The sequence below is a fragment of the Lissotriton vulgaris genome, chromosome 8 (genome assembly GCF_964263255.1).
Source record: "Lissotriton vulgaris chromosome 8, aLisVul1.2, whole genome shotgun sequence".
In the NCBI taxonomy this organism is placed as follows: Eukaryota; Metazoa; Chordata; class Amphibia; order Caudata; family Salamandridae; genus Lissotriton; species Lissotriton vulgaris.
The window spans coordinates 30,638,166-30,657,164 of record NC_141696.1 but is presented as its reverse complement, the minus strand read 5'-3'; the positions used below and the strand labels follow the sequence as shown (position 1 = coordinate 30,657,164).

The 18,999-nt window shown below is 41.1% G+C and overlaps 1 protein-coding gene across 1 annotated transcript in view; it reads right to left on the bottom strand.

Moving 5' to 3' along the window:
* The window catches only part of LOC147693304 (extracellular calcium-sensing receptor-like), a 75,098-nt gene that overhangs the window by 20,550 nt on the left and 35,549 nt on the right, over positions 1-18,999 (bottom strand). The window contains exons 2-3 of the mRNA XM_086935915.1: positions 10,950-11,241; positions 5,906-6,748 (exon numbers count right to left, since the gene is read on the bottom strand). Coding sequence (XP_086792041.1) covers positions 5,906-6,748; positions 10,950-11,241 — 1,135 coding nt within the window. The remainder of the gene's footprint in view (positions 1-5,905; positions 6,749-10,949; positions 11,242-18,999) is intronic.

Below are 18,999 nucleotides of genomic sequence, written 5' to 3'. Positions count from 1 at the left end.
GGCACCCCCGAGCCTTGCTGGAGCTGCGTCGCGCTTGTAACGCAACTCCAGCAATGCGCCACATTTCCGGCACAGATGCGTCACGCATCTGTACCGTTTTTGCACCATGGTGCGCCGCATTGTAAATGCGGCGCACCATGGGTGGTGTAGCTGTGGCGCACTTTGGCGCACATTAACAGGCGCATCCCTGGGGATGCGCCAGTTAACATAAATCTGCCCCTGAGTGTCTAAATTATCTCCTTCAATAAGCCTTGGGGTGCTCGACCACAATTGCTTGAAAAAGGTTGGTTCTGAAAACAAATACTTGCTATTCCATTTGGGGTTAACAGTATTGTGATCTTCGCACACCACTTGTCAACCACTCTAATAGTTACAATTGTAGCCCAGTAACCCTTGACAGCCCCGGCACACAAGGAAAAGGTTATCACATTGACTTGCAAATTGTGGAGATCATTGGACACCAGTGTCTAGCTAACCTGATACCAGTTAGTAAACACAGCTCATATGCCTAAGAATATACACAAGATGGTGATAAGCAAATGGAGAGAGGCTGCAATATAAGCACAGTAGCAAAACCAAAATTCACAATCAAAAGATAAAAAGAGGAGCTATTCAGCTGCAAATTAGAACCTCAGGGTCACATGTACAAAGGTAATAGTTTGCGATTACCAAATAGAGAATTTTGCAATTAGCTATTTGGTCATCGCAAACACCAATGTAGAAATGTGTGTTTTGACACATTGTTTGATTCCCAGTGGGTCGCAAATAGACCTACCTCATGAATATTAATGCAGCCCACCACTTCTGTGATTTCTTTTAAATAAAGCAATCTGCTTTCTTTTAATGAAGTATGCATTCCTTAAAGAAAAACAGGACCACTGGTAACTCTTAAAACACCCTTCCTATTTGTGAATGGGTTACCGCCCACTTGAAGTATGTGGTAAAATGCAAATGTTTTGCGACCGCAATTTGGGTGCAAAATATTCACCGCCCTTAACACGCCCCTTCAAAATATCGAATCACAAATCCAATTTGCCATTCAGTAATAGGTTTCTGAATTGCAAATAGGGCTTTGTACATGTGAAAACGCCTTTATGCATTCCATTTGTAACCATAAAAAGCCTTTGCCCATGCTGTGCTTTATTCAGTGATTAGGCAATTTCTGGCACCTGGACAGTAGCAGTGAGAACACTACAGAGGACTGGCCTCAGGTCGGGCAAAGGGTGCGTTACTGACTATGCTCTCTAACGATTTCCCTTTTAAGGTGAAGAGATTTCCTAATACGTCGCCCTTTTGCCATGTCATTTTGATAAAATATTCTGTGGATTCTTGCTGGCTTCTTAATAATTTTTATATTAATAATTGTGGAATTATTCAGGCAGAAGTCCTGGTCCCATTAGAGAGAGATATTAATGCTCTGCAAGCAAAATGCCATAAACCATGCAACATAATTTGGCTTAAGGGCCTTTAATGCCCATCCCTGCGACAAGAGTAATGCCTCGGTGTGTGGAGTCCATGATGATGAGGGAGAGAGTGTCCTTCATTTTAACCATACAGAGTATGGTAACGCTCTAAACAGATTGTTGTCTATTAATGATCTTGTATTTTTAAACGCCTATGAACCCTTAACTAGTCAGTTAGGAGATACCTTTTTGAATCATTCTATTTCTTCTACCCTTGATTATGTTTTGGTTTCAGATTCGATAAGCGGGCTCTTTAATAGTTTTATGACTGATTTCTACCCTTATAGTGACCATGCCGCATTAACTTTTCTTGTTCCCACATCAAAGAAAAATGAGTCTGTTTTCAAACTCCCGGTAGATCCTGTGGTTGCCAGAAAGAATGGTATCGTCCTGAAGTGGGAAAGAGTGGAACCTAAAAGGTTCTTGGCCAATTTACTTGCTAAATGCTCTAGGGAGATAATGCACTGTTTAGACCCAACCTTATCTGATTGCATGGTTTTGGCCTTTGAGTTCATACTATCTGACGCAAAAACATTTTTTACCCGCATTATACGTAATGACCAACAAAAAAAAGTAGCAGGTTTGACGATGAATGCGAAAAATCTTTAAAAAATCTTCACATAGCCTTGAAGTGTAAGCCCCGTAATCCACCTTTAATTAAGCCCTTGCGCCAAGCTTATAAAACAGCTAGGACTATTAGATTGAAAACACTAAAGGAAGAATGGTGGGAAAATCTGCAGAAGGCGCTATATTAAAAAGCCCACAGATGTTTTGGTCACTGATTAATGCACCATTTCTGAGAGATCAACAGGCTTTCAGTATAGACACTCATGTTGATCAGGCGGAATGGGTGACCCACTTTGAAGGCTTATTTGGAACTGGTGAAACTTTACCCACCCAGTCCTGTCCCAATATCTTAGGAGCAGTAGGGGGCGTTCTTAGTTTTAGACTTGAGGAAGTGAAGTATGCTCTAAGTCAGTGTAAACTGGCAAAGGCACCAGGACCGGACGGAGTGCCCATTGATCTCTTTCTAGAGAACCAAGATTTATGGGCCCGCTCCTAACAAATGTTCTTAACAAAATTGCCCAAACATGTGCCCCTCCGTCATGGAAAACAACAGTAATAATCCCAATTTATAAGAAGGGAGATAGGTCAACTCCGAAGAACTATAAACCTATCTCACTGATATATTCGACTGCTAAGTTAATGGGTCGCCTTCTTTTAAATAGGTTGGAGGAATGGGCCTTGGATAAAAATATTATAATCCCCTGTCAGTTTAATTTTAGAAAAGGGAAAGGCTCTATCGATCAGTGCCTGAATTTGAGACTATTTATAGTGTAATATACTGTAGCTAAAAAAGGCCACCTCTATCTTGCCTTCATGGATCTGTCGGCAGCCTTTGACTGCGTGGCACAGTCTAGGCTGTGGCAGATCATGGGGGCAATGGGGATGGACGAGAATATTATTAACATCATTCGTGACCTATATGTAAGTGGTTCTGCCTGTGTCCGATATGGAAGGAATGGTGAATGCACTAAGCATTTTAAAATCATGAGAGGTGTAAGGCAGGGGTGCGTTTTAGCCCCTTTCCTATTCGCACTTTACACTAATAATGTAGAAGCTGCTCTGAGAGAGTCCACCTCAGAATATTGGGGCTTTAATTAAGTTTATTAAAAAAAAACAGTCTAAAACCTCTGGATGTTATAAAAGCAGTGTATGAAGCAAAGACGGTGTCTGCTGCCACTTATGGAGCAGCCATCTGGGGAGTCAGAAAATGTACAAAGCTCCAATCAATTGAAGATAATTTTTTTAAAAAGTTACTCTCATTACTGTAGTCTTGCGCCAATTTTAAACGCCATATGGAAATGACAGTCCCCTACATTTCTGATAAAATCTCTTTGGCGCCAATATTACTGTGGCACTCAATATGGCGAAAGGAGACCCTCACACTGACAAGAGACATTATAAGTGAGGTCTTGAAACTTGATGGGGTGAGTAACATAATCTGGTTACAATATGTTTAATCTATTTTGAAAGCTAACGGGCTACATCAACTTTTTTTTAGATACTATAAGCTGCTGTTCTATTTCTAAGAACGATCTGAAAGCCCAGCTATTATCTAATTTGCAGATTGGAAGGGAGATCCTAAATGCTAAGTTGTCAACAGTTAAAATATATCTAACTGTACCGAGTATCTCACAAATGGAGAAAAAAAATCAACATACCTAACTTTTGTAACTAATCTACAGCATAGGTACATCCTGGTGAGATTCTGTCTAAACTATATTCCTCTAATGTTGGCTATCCCTGGTAATGTTTATGTTGCTGCCAATCTCCCACTCTGTACTTGTGATAATCAGTCAATACAGAATGATATGTATTTTTTGCTTTTTTGTAAACATTACCATAATGAGAGGAAAAGGTTTATCATCCCCATTTTACAAAAAATGAATTTTAGGCAATGTCATGTGGCCTTTTACTATTTACAGCTATTGTCTGACACCTTTATCTGTTCCTCTGTGGCATCCTTTCTTTTAACAGCTCTAAAAAAGAGACATTCAATCTGCGGATCCAATTAATTGTAATATGAACCTAATCAAGTATGAATTTTTATCATATGTTTTGAAATTGTATAGCTATTGTATCTTAACAAGGATGTGGAATGTTTTTATCTTTTATCCTTTTATACATGTAGTATACTTTTATGCCTTCATCATGTTGGTGAAATAAAGTTATTCTGTCTGACTGACTGACTGGCCTTGTAGACCATGGACACACCCTGCTATCCGTAGGGCCATGACACTGTCTGCCCCAGTATTTCCTGCTGACCTTCTAGAACCTTTATGATGCAGAGAACTTGAACTAGACCTCCAAGGGTCTAAGAAGTCACATACAATGAAGCACACTAACATCTTCCATTTCTGTGACAAAGGATGACATATAGATTTAGTGTTTGACATAAATGATGATATAAGTGATGACATCACTGATGACCTCATCCAAGAGTGTGACAGTTTGGTACACACTTATCAAGCTGAAAGGTATTTAGTAGCCATTATCTAGAGCACATTTTGTAGTTACCTTGTATGCTACTAATGTGTATAAGTGCTTCCAACATGATTGGCCTCCTAAAGAGGCTAGCGTGTCTTGAAGGAGTGGATTCTCCATGAAGAGTTCTGGACATGTCAAAGGCTGTGCATAGCATGGGTTCAACCAACCACATAAAGGGGCTTGGGTGTCTGGAGGGAGTGGGCTCTCTGTGAAAAGCTCTGCACAGAGCGAAGTTGTGTGGGGTCGGGAATTAACCACCGAAGGGGGTTTTGGTGTCCGGTGGGAGTGGGCTCTCCATAAAGGCTTCTCCACAGAGTAAAGTCTTGGTGTAGTTGAGTCTTGGCCCCTTAAGGTGGCTTGGGTGTCTGGAGGGAGTGGGCACTCCGTAAACAATTCTGCACAAGGTGAAGGTTGTGGTTAGTAGGGGGCTTGACCAGCGAAGATTGATTGGGTGTCTGGAGGTAGTGGGCTCTCTCTTTGATACCCAACATAACTATAAGGGGGCCATGGTACAACTCCACTTCCCCTCTACAGTTTCATTTTTTTTACTTTGACAACACGGACACTGACTCCCTGGGGCATATTTACAAAAACATTTTGGAGCGCGGACCTGTCCCAAATTCAGCAGGGCCACAGTCTGACATTTTTAAAACACAGGGATGAACCGTATTCACTAGAATATGGCGTTTCCCTGTGTTTTCACTAGCGCTGGTGTAAAAAAGGCTCTCTAGTTTAAGAGCAGGCACCCAGCTGTCATGATGCAAGGGTGCCTGCACTGCAGGGGCGATTGTTTATGGACGGAAAGGGACAGCAGCAGAAAGGGGCATACTTACAAGGAGTCGTTAAGCCATATTAAGTGGCTTAGTGCCACCTTGTAAATATAGGAAATGGCGCTACGACACTGGAGTGATGCTCCGGTGGTGAAAGGGACCTCTGTGTCTTGTCATGGAGGCCAAATTAAGTTCAGTTTGGTCCAGCCATTTTTTTCTGAAATACTTCCTAAAATTCCTTTGAGAAATTGCACAGGGATAACTTGTTTTGGTTTCGTTTTCTCAGGCCCCCACTTGACAGAGCACCCTGAAGCTTCCAGGAAGGTGGATGAACTTCTTGTTTGGAAAGCTTTGTGAAGATTCGTCAAACGGTGCCAAAGTTATTAGTGAAACAAAAATTTGACAATTTTCACTGATAGTATTTTGACATGTAATTCGACAGTGGAGTTTTTCACTGAAGCTAGGATGCCAAGAATTCGATTTCAAGAAAAACCTTAATAATAACGCTGCTGTTGAAAGACCCATCACTAAGAACAAATATCATGAGTCACATAAGCTATAAAACTGAGCCATTAAGACATTTAGGGCCTATTGCCATACATACACTTCTCACGTAGTTACCTGCCAAGGTTGAAATTTATTGATATCAGCACAATCACTATTAATGAATGGTCCTTGTCCAGGTGTACAGGACATCAATGAGTTTATGGCATGGGCAAGGGCATAAACTGCGAGGTAGGCATGGTATGAGGCAGTGAGATCGTTAAATTCAAAAAGAGAAGCTGCCATTTTATGTAATGTCTGGTTCTCTGAGCAAGAAATTTGGATTGCATTGTTCTCCATCACTGTCATTATCTCAGATGTGTTAGATCCTGGCCACTTGCAGTTGAAAGCTTTCTCCCAGAAAAGTTTAATTAATTCAATATTGGAATCTTGCAAGGGATTAAGGTGGGAAAGAAACCACTCAAATGCGGGCATTTTTGAGAAATGGAGGACCAGTGCTAGAGATCCATTGAAGAGTGTCCAGGTGTTCCTGGGGAAGAGTTCATGAGAAAATGTAAAGGATGCAGCGAAGACAAATACTTTATCCGTCACATTCAGTGCAAAAAAAACCTCCATGACCTTCTTCAGATGAACTTCAGGGCTGTTAACAATGATTACTTTCACAGTATGTCTCTTGGCAATTTCAACAACATTGGTGATCTTGGCCGTAGAGTAGCTTAGATGGACTTTTTCCATGAATGCAACACAACCCCCATTCTTCTCAATCAATCCTTTTAAGGATTGTCCCCCCACCATTCCAAGCTCATCGTCAGAGATGATCATCCCAATCCATGTCCAGCCGAAGAATCTCATTAACTGTGCCAAGGACATGATCTGCAAGGTGTTGCTTGGCACTGTGCGTAGAAAAGATGGAAACTGTAACTTGTCGCTCAGGATGGAGAGCAGTGATCCATAGCTGATCTGTTGTGAAAGGGATTTTAAGAAGATTAGTTTTTGTTTCACATAATCAGTTTCTAAAAGAATCTATGAATTAAACTGCCCTCTACCCCCCCCCCCCAAACAACTCTGGGTATTCTGGGTGTCCTGGTGTACAGCCTGGGCAGTGAAGTCCTGGCAAAATCCTGCTTCCGTTCAGCTCACCTTGGTTTGCTGAGCTGAGACTAAGGAAGACATTTTGTAATTTTGATTTCTTTCACTCATGTGGATTTAATGAGACCTACCAGCCCAGCCTTGTTAGGACTCCTACTTCTTTACTGTTTCCAGGCTCTTTGTACCTAGGATATTGGGAGATCTTTGAATGGGAGCAGGATTAGGATCCCATTTACTAAAGTTTGACAGGTGATTCTTAGACATAATGCAGTTTCGCTCTAAGCACCTTGTCCTTCAATTGATGCTCTGTCACTGCATTGTGTCATGCCAGCGGGCCCAATAGATTTTTGTAGAAGAGGGCCTTGCCATTGCCCTCTGAGATTTAATCCCTCTATTTCCTACCCATATGGATGACAATGTCCTGTGGTGACCAGCCCTAATTGCCCTACAGAATATGTTTAATCTGCCTGATTGTTAACCTAATCTGGACTGTACTGCAAGTACTATTTTACGCCAAAGTTGTGATTTTTTAAAGAATAACTGTTTGAAAAATAGTTAAAAGACACAAAATGTAGCTGAAAATCACCCACATATAGGGGGGAATTGGCCCCTCATCAGCAACAGACTTCTGGCAGCACCTTACCAGGTGACACTCAAGAGGGCCTCAGTAGGTCAACAGTTGGGCTATGATAGCTCTGTTCATAACTCAGCACTGTCATGTATAGGAACTTGTGCAGGGTTTATAAAGCAAGCCATGAGCAATGATACTTTTAGGGGCTGATTACAATGGCCGATGGTTGGACCGGCAGCAGTTATTGAAACGGTCAGGAGAAAGCACTTGCTGCAGAGTTTCTAGCAGTTTCAGGCAACAATAAATATGTCAAGATAACTAGTGATTATTGTTCCTAGTGGAGATAGATGGAGTTTTGTCTAGAGGCAGTTTTGACTCATTATAAATAGGGCTCCCGGTTTTCCATTTTTACGGATTTTTACATATAAATACAGACGGAAAACAAGTTTTCCTTTATCTGTATTTATATATAAAAACGGGAAAATACTACTACTTTGCGGGAAAATACTACTACATTTTTCTGTGCTGCCAACTGGTGTCTCCCACTCCTTAGAGGGTTGAGGGGTGACAGCTTTCCAGACACGCAGCTGCCAGCCGCACATGAGTGCTTCACACGTCTTTGAAATACCATTTACTTTTTAATGCAGCTTGGTTGTTATTTCTCACCCCTTTTAGAGCCCGTGAAAGAGTCAGATTGGAGCCTGTATTCACACCATTGTCGTGTGAGTTGCGGCTCTTGCACCATGCTGTGAGCACTGAGCTGCACTGCTGCTGGCTGTGCACTGCTGGGTATCTTGAGAGGAGAGGGGTGTGTGGGAATGCAGGCAGCAGACCGGGCTGTGAGCTGGGAGGGAACTCGAAACATGAGTGATGTGGGTGAATACATATTCACTTCTGACACATAGAAGCAGGCGTCTGGCGCACTGCGGCCCTCTTAAACTCAGGTTGGACATCCTGCGTTATGGAGACAGCACTTCTAATAGCACCATTTAGGTGTTTCTAGTCACACCCTACATCATTCAGCCTTCCATTCAAACCATGGCCCCCCTTGCTCAACACTACAAACACTCCCCCCATACAATTATCCAGAGCGTGGCCCCCACCATGCACTCGCCCCAACTCAATGACACCGCCTCCCATTCCATCCATCCCTACTTTCAACCCTTGTTCTTTGTTGTGCCTGTTTTTCTGTCTTCCTACTTTAAGCGCTCACTTAAAAAAACAAGCATTTGCAATGCAAAAGGTCTCGCATTTACTTGAGTTTGAGCAATTTGCATTGCAAATGACAATGCCTTTTATTGATGTTTTGGTTTTTAAAACAGATAAATAAAAGGCATTGTCATTTACAATGCCAATAGCTTAAACTAGCGTAAATGTGAGACCGATTGCATTACAAATGCTTGTTCTCTTCTGCACACACAAAACATCAATCCTTATAATGATGGCCAGGGACAGCTTTAGCGCTGGTGGGACTCAATTGGGTTGCAGCTGAAGGCAGTGTGCCTGTACAGTGGTCAATGGTGAGTGATGATTGTATGTGCTGAGTGCTGTCCAAAATAATGTGTTCAGGCCCAGGATGTTGGGAAAACATTAGCCTATGTTATCTCATGTTCTAGATCCAACTCTTGTAGCTGGACGCACACTTAACCCCATGTCTATCTGCAGCCTGGTGGCTTGTGGTGTCCCTTTTTTCATTGTGATCGTAGTGTGCTGAGTTTGTTGCCATTTAGTTTGTTGTTCCCTCGGCTATAGTGTCCGTGTTTTTGGGGACTGAAATAAATGTGGAAAAATACTAGCTGTAGCTTCATCTTTTGCTTGTGGTAAAAATAAATGCAGATAAATACAGAAAAAATGCCCAAAAAATAAATATGGATAAATACAGACGGAAATGGCAAAAAAATAAATACCATAAAACCGGGAGCCCTAATTATAAAGTAGCGCAGAGGGTTAATGTGCTTGCTGAAATGAACGTCCACCATGCAGTTCACATACTGTATATTATGTGGATAGTTCAGTGGGATACTGCTTTTGTGACAGAGATCCTTTTGTTACTTGAAGTTCATAAGTTACAATCCTAATATAGCACAGTGACCAATGAAGTGTCATCAAAGAGCTGCCTGCAATAGGTTAGAACATCATTTTATTTTCAACGCAGTATTTCAATATTCTAATGTTGCTAAAAATGTTTGTTTGGGTAGAAATACATTTTTATTACTCAAGTCAACAAAAACACTGTGGTAGGTTTCACATCCTGAGTTTGTGCTTCTCCAGACCAAGAACTCTTAAAATATACTGGCTACTAGTATGGATGGTATGTGATTCCTACAGCTTGTAATCTTCATTGTGTTATGCAACATTTCATATGGACTGATTTACACACATATGATTCCTCATCTCTGTATAATGTGTGTGTGATGTAAAGCTCTCTGATACCCTACACTGAATGAATGTAAGAGGGTCTATGTATAGATAAGGAGCAAGGTTGGAGGGTGGTATTGAGGAAATCCGTGGAGATGGAATTCATGCGGGTGGCAAAAAAGACTGTTGCCCCGGCACCACCAGTGCCTGCAGCACGTAATCGATTCATTTGAATTGATCCCTCCAGATTTAGTGGAGTCACGAACACCAGGAGGCCTGGATCAATTGGTCAGTTATAGGAGAAGGACAAAGGCTTTATCTGGTGAGCAAAGGAGAGCTCCATATATCTGAGATACTGAATCGCCGTTTTGTATTTTGGTTGCCTGGAACTCAGAGTTAGTTGTGCTGTCACATAGCATGCCCCAAAATATGAAGTGTGTCACAACTGGTTGTTCAACAGGAAACTGTTAACAGGAATAGCTCAGGATTATTCACAAGCCAACTCCTAGGAGTGCCAGGAATCTGAAGAGAAGAGAGAGCTTTCCGTCTGTTATGAAAACTTCAAGGACACCTTCTATAGTACTGGTGAGCGGTATCTCCAGCCCAGTCCAGAAAATCTCACTCACACATTTTGGTTCAAGTCTGTTCACACCCGAGACCGGTTTGGCTTATGAAACCTTCAATGAATGGCGGTAGCATAAGAACCTAAGGCTGAGGAAGCTGTTACCTGACTAAAATAATTTCAATGGACAATTGGAAGTGCACATTTATCACATTTTCTACCTGTGGAACCTCCCTCTTGAGATGACAGGTGTAGAAATAGAAGCAGTCAATTCTTTATTTTAGAGTATGAGGTCAGGATTTATGGTGTCAAAAGCCAACGGCAAGTCCAGCAGTCATTGGAGCCAATTTTAATTTGTATCCTCAAGTTTTTGTGGTGTAGATTTGGTGTTGTATAGCCTGGTTAGAAATTTGCCTCACTAATTGTTGGCTTCTAAGAAGGGCTACACGAACATCCACATAGTTTTCTACAAAAGGGAGCTTTGTAGTGAACTGCAAGTCCTATGTTTGGGTTGCATCAGCCACCATTAATGTATTCTTTCATATAATTATGTTTCCAGCTGCTCCATGCACCCTGCTTACCACTGGGAAATGGAAAGGTCCTGAAATTCTGGCCAGTGAAATAGATGTGGATGACAGCACTTCTCCAACAAGTCCAACTGGTATTGATTTTAAATTGCAGTTGTACCCCGGCATTGGGTCAGACTTCCCTGAGAGCACCTCTAAGAGCCCTCGAATGGCCCTAGTTTGAGATGCGCAGGTATCGAAGATCCGGAATCCCAACGTAATGTTCGATAACAGGTCGGGGCTGTGATTAATTTCCTCAATGGCAAAAAGCATGGCCAGCAGGTCCCGGTAATATCGAATGTTAAACCTGTGGGGTCAAAAGAGTACATGATTGAAGACAACAGGTAATGGTACATATTTCAACTCATACACAGGCAAAGTGAAAATCTATAACATAATCAATGGGCATTGAGACAAAGACCATGGTGTGATGCTAGGTTGCTACAGATGTGGCAGTTGGGCAGTTTAATGGGGAAGACTAAAGTGTCTTCCTGTGATGTGCACACATCATGGTCTTTGGAGCAATGGATCTTGTTTTCATTTGATGTGAATGGTACATCTTTCAAATGTAACTCTGGCCACCTAATAATGTCATACATTTTATTTCCATCAAAACTTTCAGAACATTTTATATCAAAATATTTTGCTGAGTAGCAGAACAATTTAATCTCCTAATTAACATGTATTAACAGGAAGGAGTGCTGCTGCAGAAAACACATGAATATAGTGGCGATGAACGAAGAGTAGCGAAGAAGGATCTTAATTTCACATTCAATTGGACTCCTGTTAGAAATTAGGTTCCTGGTTGGCAGGGTAAGACAGATACACAGCAAAACTTAACCTGTGCTCACCCTCTGGTAGCTTGGCACAGAGTAGGCCAGCTTAAATTAAGAGTTATAATGTAAAGAATTTGTGCAACACAGCAAACAATAACACAGTGAAAACCCCACAAAAAGACTCAACACCAGTTTTGAAACATAGATTAGTGTATTCTGAACAAAACAAGACCAAAACTACAAAACTACAAATCGTAGAAGTCAAGATATGAATTTGAAAACAATGAGTGTCAAAATAGCGCTTAAAAGTAAAGAGTGCTTAAGGGGATACACAGCGTTCTCGCTGGACTGAGACAAAGTCAAGAGTTCAGGCAATCTGTGATGGAGTGCAGGCCGGCTACAGGACCCACACAAGGCCTGCTGAGCAAAGTACCTAAGAGCCCAATGTAGGTGGCTAAATACCGGTCAGTAACAGTGAAATTTGGTAAATTTCACCATTACCAACCGATTTTTAGCCATTCCTGATGTAGGTATGGAATCGATAATAAGGAATTGGTAAATACCGATTCCTTAATACCGATTCCTTATTGGCCTTGCAGTTAAGGAATCGGTAATACCGATTCCTTTAATGCAATAAAGAAAGCACATAAAAGAGTGCTTTTAGGCCTTAAGAAATCGGTAATTACCACCAACTTCAAGTTGGTGGTAATTACCAAATTCCTTTAAAAAAGCGCTTTCTTGCTTTTGTGGAAGTGCCATGTGGCAAACATCCATGCCCTAAGGGCATTTATGTGTGCCACATGTGCACACATGCACATTTCAGGGGTGCAACAGGTTGTCCTTTTGACACCCTGGCACCCTTGAAATACCTCCCCGTATTACCGATTCGGTAATACTGAATCGGTAATACTGAATGTCTTCACATTCATTCCTTTGGGCATCCAAGCCCTTAGGAATTAATGGGTGGGTATTCCTTATTACTGAATCACAATTACTGATTCGGTAATAAGGGATATTAAGGATTTGGTAAAAAATACTGAATTCTTACCTACATCTGAAATACCAATTTCCTAATACCGAATCAGTAAAATTCGGTATTAAGATTCGGAATTTAAAAATTACCTACATCGAGCCCTTAATCCCTTGTCGCAGAATGAAATAGGGGGTGCGATGCTTCAATGCTCACCATGCAGTTGATGTTGCGTTGAATTTCTTCACGCAGTAGTGGCAATGCTTTGGTGCTGTGGATGAAGTGCAGATTCCAGAATGCAGCGGTTCTGAAGGTGATGCGTTGGGTTAATCCACGCTGGAAGGGATGCAGCGATTTTTTCAACACTATGGCAGTGATGTTTTGATTCCTAATGCAGTAATTCCAGAGGGAATGCAGCGGTGATTAGTGTGATGCGCCGGCTCCAGACCCCGCAGCAATGATGTAGCGTTGATTCCGATCTTGTAGCAGGCAATGTGTTGGTTCAGATTGGCGCGACGATGTTGATGTGCAGATTCTTGCCAGATGCAGCACTTTAAGCTAACTTCCAAGGGCCCTGGGCTGGATTGACACAACTTGGCAGAGCAAGACTTACAGCAAGTAAAGTCCAGGTGCAGCGTTAAAGATAAAAAGTGACGTCTTTAATATCACTGAGACTTCAGCAACAGGAGGAAAGCCAACAAGCCCTTGGAGAAACTTAGATTCAAGGATGTAGAGTGCAGGTCCAGTCCTACTCACTTGCAGGTTAAAGGCGGGAGGCCAACACAGCAAAGCATATTAGAAAAGTTGCAGTCCCTCCTACAGCACAGCAATATGCAGGCAGCAGACCAACACAGCAATGTAAATTAGCAGAGTGACAGTTCTCTTACAGCACAACAGCTCTTCTTCCTGGCAGAATGTACTTAGTTCTATCATTGTTCTGAGTTGGTGGAGTCAGAGGCCCAGTGCTTATACCCCATTTGGCCTTTGAAGTAGGGAGACCTCAAAGAGATGTGTTGAAGTGCGCAAGACACTGCCTTTCTTGCCCTGGCTCCTGACTCACTCCAGGAGGGTATGCAATCCTTTGTGTGGGGGCAGTAGACAGTCCTTTCAGGTGCAGAATAGCAGTTCCTCCCTTCCCTCCTGTTCCGAATGACTCATCAACATGCATAGAACTGGACAGTAACACCTACCCTTCCTTTGCGTGTGGCTGTCCAGAGGGAATGCAGGAAGCCAGCTTTCAGCCACCCCAGACGTGTATTTCTGAGACAGACAGAAAAGCACCAAATGGATTTACTAAGAAAATGCCAACTTTCTAAAAGTACGAAAAACCACCACTGGGTCTGGGCTCCCAACAGCAAGGGCAAGCCACTGACTACTATCAAACAAAAAAATGCCTATACTGTTCTCCTTACTCTTATTTGAATTCAGCGATACATACGAATAAAACAATATGTCTCGTCACAGCTTTTTTCAGAATGAATCTATTTATTTTTTCATTTTTTTTACTTCATTATCTTGGTTAAATTTCACCAATTTTTACATTTCAAAAACATCTGTACAAAACATACACAACATTACACAAATTTATCATAAAACATTACCTTCTACACATTTCTATTCATACTCTCAATAACCACATTCCTCAAACATTCTGTCTCATACATACACATGCACCACACACTATTTACACATCAATTACAATATTCACAAAATGTCATAGACCAATAATTTTTCAAATTTGTAGCAGTTGGAACAAGATTTTAATAATCTTATGGTTTAAAAAAGAGTCTACGCGTTTCGAACTCGCAATAGTTTTGGAGTTCTCATCAGGACAAAAGCTGTGGAGAAAGGAAAGAAAATCCTTTCTTAGAAACTCATTGTTCATTCTAACAAGTGAAAATTCTAGCTTAACCACCTTTCACTTCCTTTTCTTACCTCTATTGGAGAAAGCTTGTGTGTTTGCTTGTTTATACCACGACGCTGAACAATCTATTGGAAGAATAACAATAGTGCAAATGGTCACTTCAATGTATTCCCTGTACTGAACAAACCTCTCTTTAATGTGTTGTTCCCACTTACTCGTGTTTTCTGTAGTCAGCATTCGTACATTTTTCTTAATATGCCTGGTCCTACAGAGAAAGGAGAGGGGACGGGGGCGGGAAAAGAAAGGCTTATTGTTTGGTGCTGGGCCGTTATTAAGTTTATGTCACTCGAGTGATGTTTGGACGACAAAGGCGACTTACTTTAATTTTGTAGACTGGCACAGTGTACAGGGTTTTCTGGCCATTTGCAGGCTGCCTAAGAATCAAAAGATGGCTTGTTTTTAAATATAGTCTCTCGAAAGCCTCCTTTTCTAAAAAGACCTCTAGAGTATGATGTTAGCTGCGTTTTCTGACCTGGTTTGGGCGTCTGCATCTACCGAAGGAGGAATCACAATCGGCACGTTTTCTCCCAGTCAATTACATTATCGTCTCAAGCCCGGCTTATGAGTCGCGCTGTACTACCTGATTTGCAAAGGATCAAGGGAATTGTAGCTTTTCCGATCCTAGCGATGAAACGTATCTTAGCGTATCTCGTGTGCTTGAAATTCGGAGTGTCTGTGTTTGGAAGTGCCTCCCCAGAAATGAGGGCATGCAGCTACACATATTCTTTTTGTCGCTCCAAGAAACTTGGCAGCGCAGAGCTAGTTTAGGAGTCTTGCTGTATTTTTCTTATTTGCGGAGAATCATGGGGACTGTGATTCCATTGGATGGAATAGATTCGATGATTTCTCATGGTGGCCATCTTGTAATATGTTTTTAATAACAGTCCTGGCGAGCCGATTATACGGGGAACCATGCTGTTGATTGCATAGTAGCTAGCACCCCCGGTTTGTTATAGATGTTATCTTACGATGATCCTAAATTATTGCAGCTATCTTCTCTTAAAATGACAAATGAGGGTATAGAGGCTCATACATTCTCATGGAAAGTCTTAGCGTGTCGTATGCTCAGCAGGTCTTTTTCAGCACAATCAATTTAGTTTATACATTTCTGTTAGTTCGTTCAAGCAATGTATAGCTGAATTATACTTCACAATCAGCATTGCTTCTCTTCTTGATAATTTTGCCTCCAAATCCCCTCCTCTCATGTCTTGTTCCACTTTGGAAATTACTGTCCACGACAGTTCAGTTTCCAAATGATTATTTAGGCGCCAATGGTTTACGCTGTTTGTACGTTTTTTTAAATTTTGGACTTATGTTGCTGAATTCTTGTCCGCACTTCCTATTTTGTTTTGCCAATGTAGAGCAAATTACACCGGCATTTTATCCCATATAATACAAAGCGAGACTTGCAATTGTAAATGCCTCATGTTTCCACACGATGTTGCTGTGTGTAAAGATGGTGCCTTCTACTGTTGTTGTGCAACAAATACAAGCACATTTGTGGTGCCAATGTATTGGTGGTAGACCAATCAGTGTCCTTAAGGTCGTCTGTTTCTTTTGAGGCAAGGAATGCCCCTATTAGCTGATTAGCTATGCTGCAACTTTCTTAAATGCAAACAACGGTGCATTGTTTAAAGATTCATTCACATTTTTAACTAGATGCCAGTTACTGTTGAGGACTTTTTTTTAACATATTCGAGTTTGGACAATATGTTGATACAAATACCATTCTCTTTTCATTGATTTCTTTAATAGTTTTTTGGGGTAACCACGTTGTAATAAATTGTTAGTCAATTTCATTGCATGTTCTTAATACTCATCTTTGTATTGACAATTTTGACGAATTCGAAGGTATTGTCCATACAGTAGATTTTCTTTGAGGATGCGAGGGTGGTTGCTTGTAAAATGTAATGACTTATTACGGTCTGTTGGTTTCTTGAAAAGAGTTTTCACAAGGCCTCCTTCTGAGGGGTATACCTCAACGTCCAAAAATTGCATTCTTCTCTGTGAGTGGCTAAGGCTGAATTTAATTGCCTGCGTCCTATTGTTAAGCCATTCATGAAATTTGAATAATTCTTCTTCTGTACCAGTCCACACGAAGAATATGTCGTCTATGTAACGACTCCAATTTTTTATCCATTTCTCATAGGGATTGTTTTGAAACACAAAGGTTTCTTTGTAACTGGACATGAATAGTACCTCCAGCTCTGGAGCAAAGGGCAACCCCATGGCTACTCCACCTGTTTGAAAGTAGAAGTCACCATCAAAGTTAAAATAGTTTCATTTTAGAACAAACCCAGCTAGTTTTAGAATAAATTCTGTTGGTACTTTCCGTGGTTTTTCTCTCCTTTTGAGAGTAGATTCTAGCACATACAGGCCTTCATCCCGCGGTATTTGTGTATATAAGAACGTTACGTCCATACTCACTATCCAGTGTGTCATTTCCTCAAATTCAATTAATGTAAGTTTATTAATAAAATCAGTTGTGTCATGTATGAAAGATTTACTGTTAGGCAAGAAGGGCTTCAGAAAAAAATCTACAAATTTGGCGATAGGCTCCAGCAGTGATTCGCAACCGTAGACTACTGTTCTCCCAGGTGGTACACTCTCACTTTTGTGTATTTTGGGCAATACATAAAATAGCGGGATCCGAGGGTTTTTAATTTTTAGGTATTCCATTTCTTTTTTGCCCAAAAAACCTTGATTGTAACCTTCGTCAGTAATTGCATGAAGTTCATTTTTCAATTCCAATGTAGGATCCTTATTGATTTTGCGATAGCAGGTGACATCATCTAATTGTCCTTTTACCTCCGTAGTATATAACATTCGGTCCCAAACTACAATTGAGCCGCCCTTGCCGGCTTGCTTGATAATTACCGACGTATCTTTCTTTAGATTTATTAAGGCTTCGGACTCCAATTTTGTGATGTTATGTTTAATCCATTTTTTCTTTTTCTCCATATCTGTGATGGCAGATAGGATAGTTCTTTCGAATCCCACCACTTCTTTGGGAATTTTGTTGGTTGGAGGACAGAATGATGATTTATTTCTCAGCCCTGTTGTCTCTACCATTGGTTCATAAGGATTTTCCGCAAAGAAAGTTTTTAATCTAATTTTTCGACAGATATCTATCGTTTCTGTTTTGAGTTTGACAAAGTCTGTCATTTTTGTTGGCACAAATGACAGCCCTTTGTGTAGAACACTCTCCTTTTCTGTAGTTAAAATCTTGTTGGACAAATTAAATATTGGCGAAATTGTTTATTCTTGTTATTGTGTCCTCTGGTTGAGATTTCCCAGGGCTGATAGTTGTATATTATTTTTCCTCGAGCTTTCATCTGTCCTCTTCCTAAAAAAGGACCCTGTTGGGGTTGCTGGAAGGACTGTTATTAAAAACATATTATAAGATGGCCACCATGAGAAATCATCAAATCTATTCCACCCAATGGAACCACAGTCCCCATGATTCTCCGCAAATAAGAAAAATACAGCAAGACTCCTAAACTAGCTCTGCGCTGCCAAGTTTCTTGGAGCTACAAAAAGAATATGTGTAGCTGCATGCCCTCATTTCTGGGGAGGCACTTCGAAACACGGACGCTCCGATTTTCAAGCACACAAGATACTCTAAGATACGTTTCATCGCTAGGATCGGAAAAACTACATGTCCCTTGATCCTTTGCGAATCAGGAAGTACAGCGCTACTCATAAGTCGGGATTGAGACGATAACGTAATCGACTGGGAGAAAACGTGCCGAGTGTGATTCCTCCTTCGGTGGATGCAGACGCCCAAACCAGGTCAGAAAACGCAGCTTACATCGTACTTTAGAGGTTTTTTTAGAAAAGGAGGCTTTCGAGAGACTATATTTAACAACAAGCCATCTTTTGATTCTTAGGCAGTCTGCAAACGACCAGAAAACCCAGTACACTGTGCCAGTCTACAAAATTAAAGTAAGTCGCCTTTGTTGTCCAAACAACACTCGAGTGACATAAACTTAATAATGGCCCAGCACCAAACAATAAGCATTTCTTTAACCCGTCCCTGTACCCCCTTTTTCTCTGTAGGACCAGGCACATTAAGCAAAATGTACGAATGCTGACTACAGAAAACACGAGTAAGTGGGAACAACACATTAAAGAGAGGTTTGTTGAGTACAGAGAATACATTGAGGTGAACATTTGCACTATTGTTATTCTTCCAATAGATTGTTCAGAGTCGTGGTATAAACAAGCAATCACACAAGTTTTCTCCAATAGAGGTAAGTAAAGGAAGTGAAAGGTGGTTAAGCTAGAACTTTCACTTGTTAGAATGAACAATGAGGTCCTAAGGAAGGTTTTTCTTTCCTTTCTCCACAGCTTTTGTCCTGATGAGAACTCCAAAACTATTTCGAGTTCGAAACG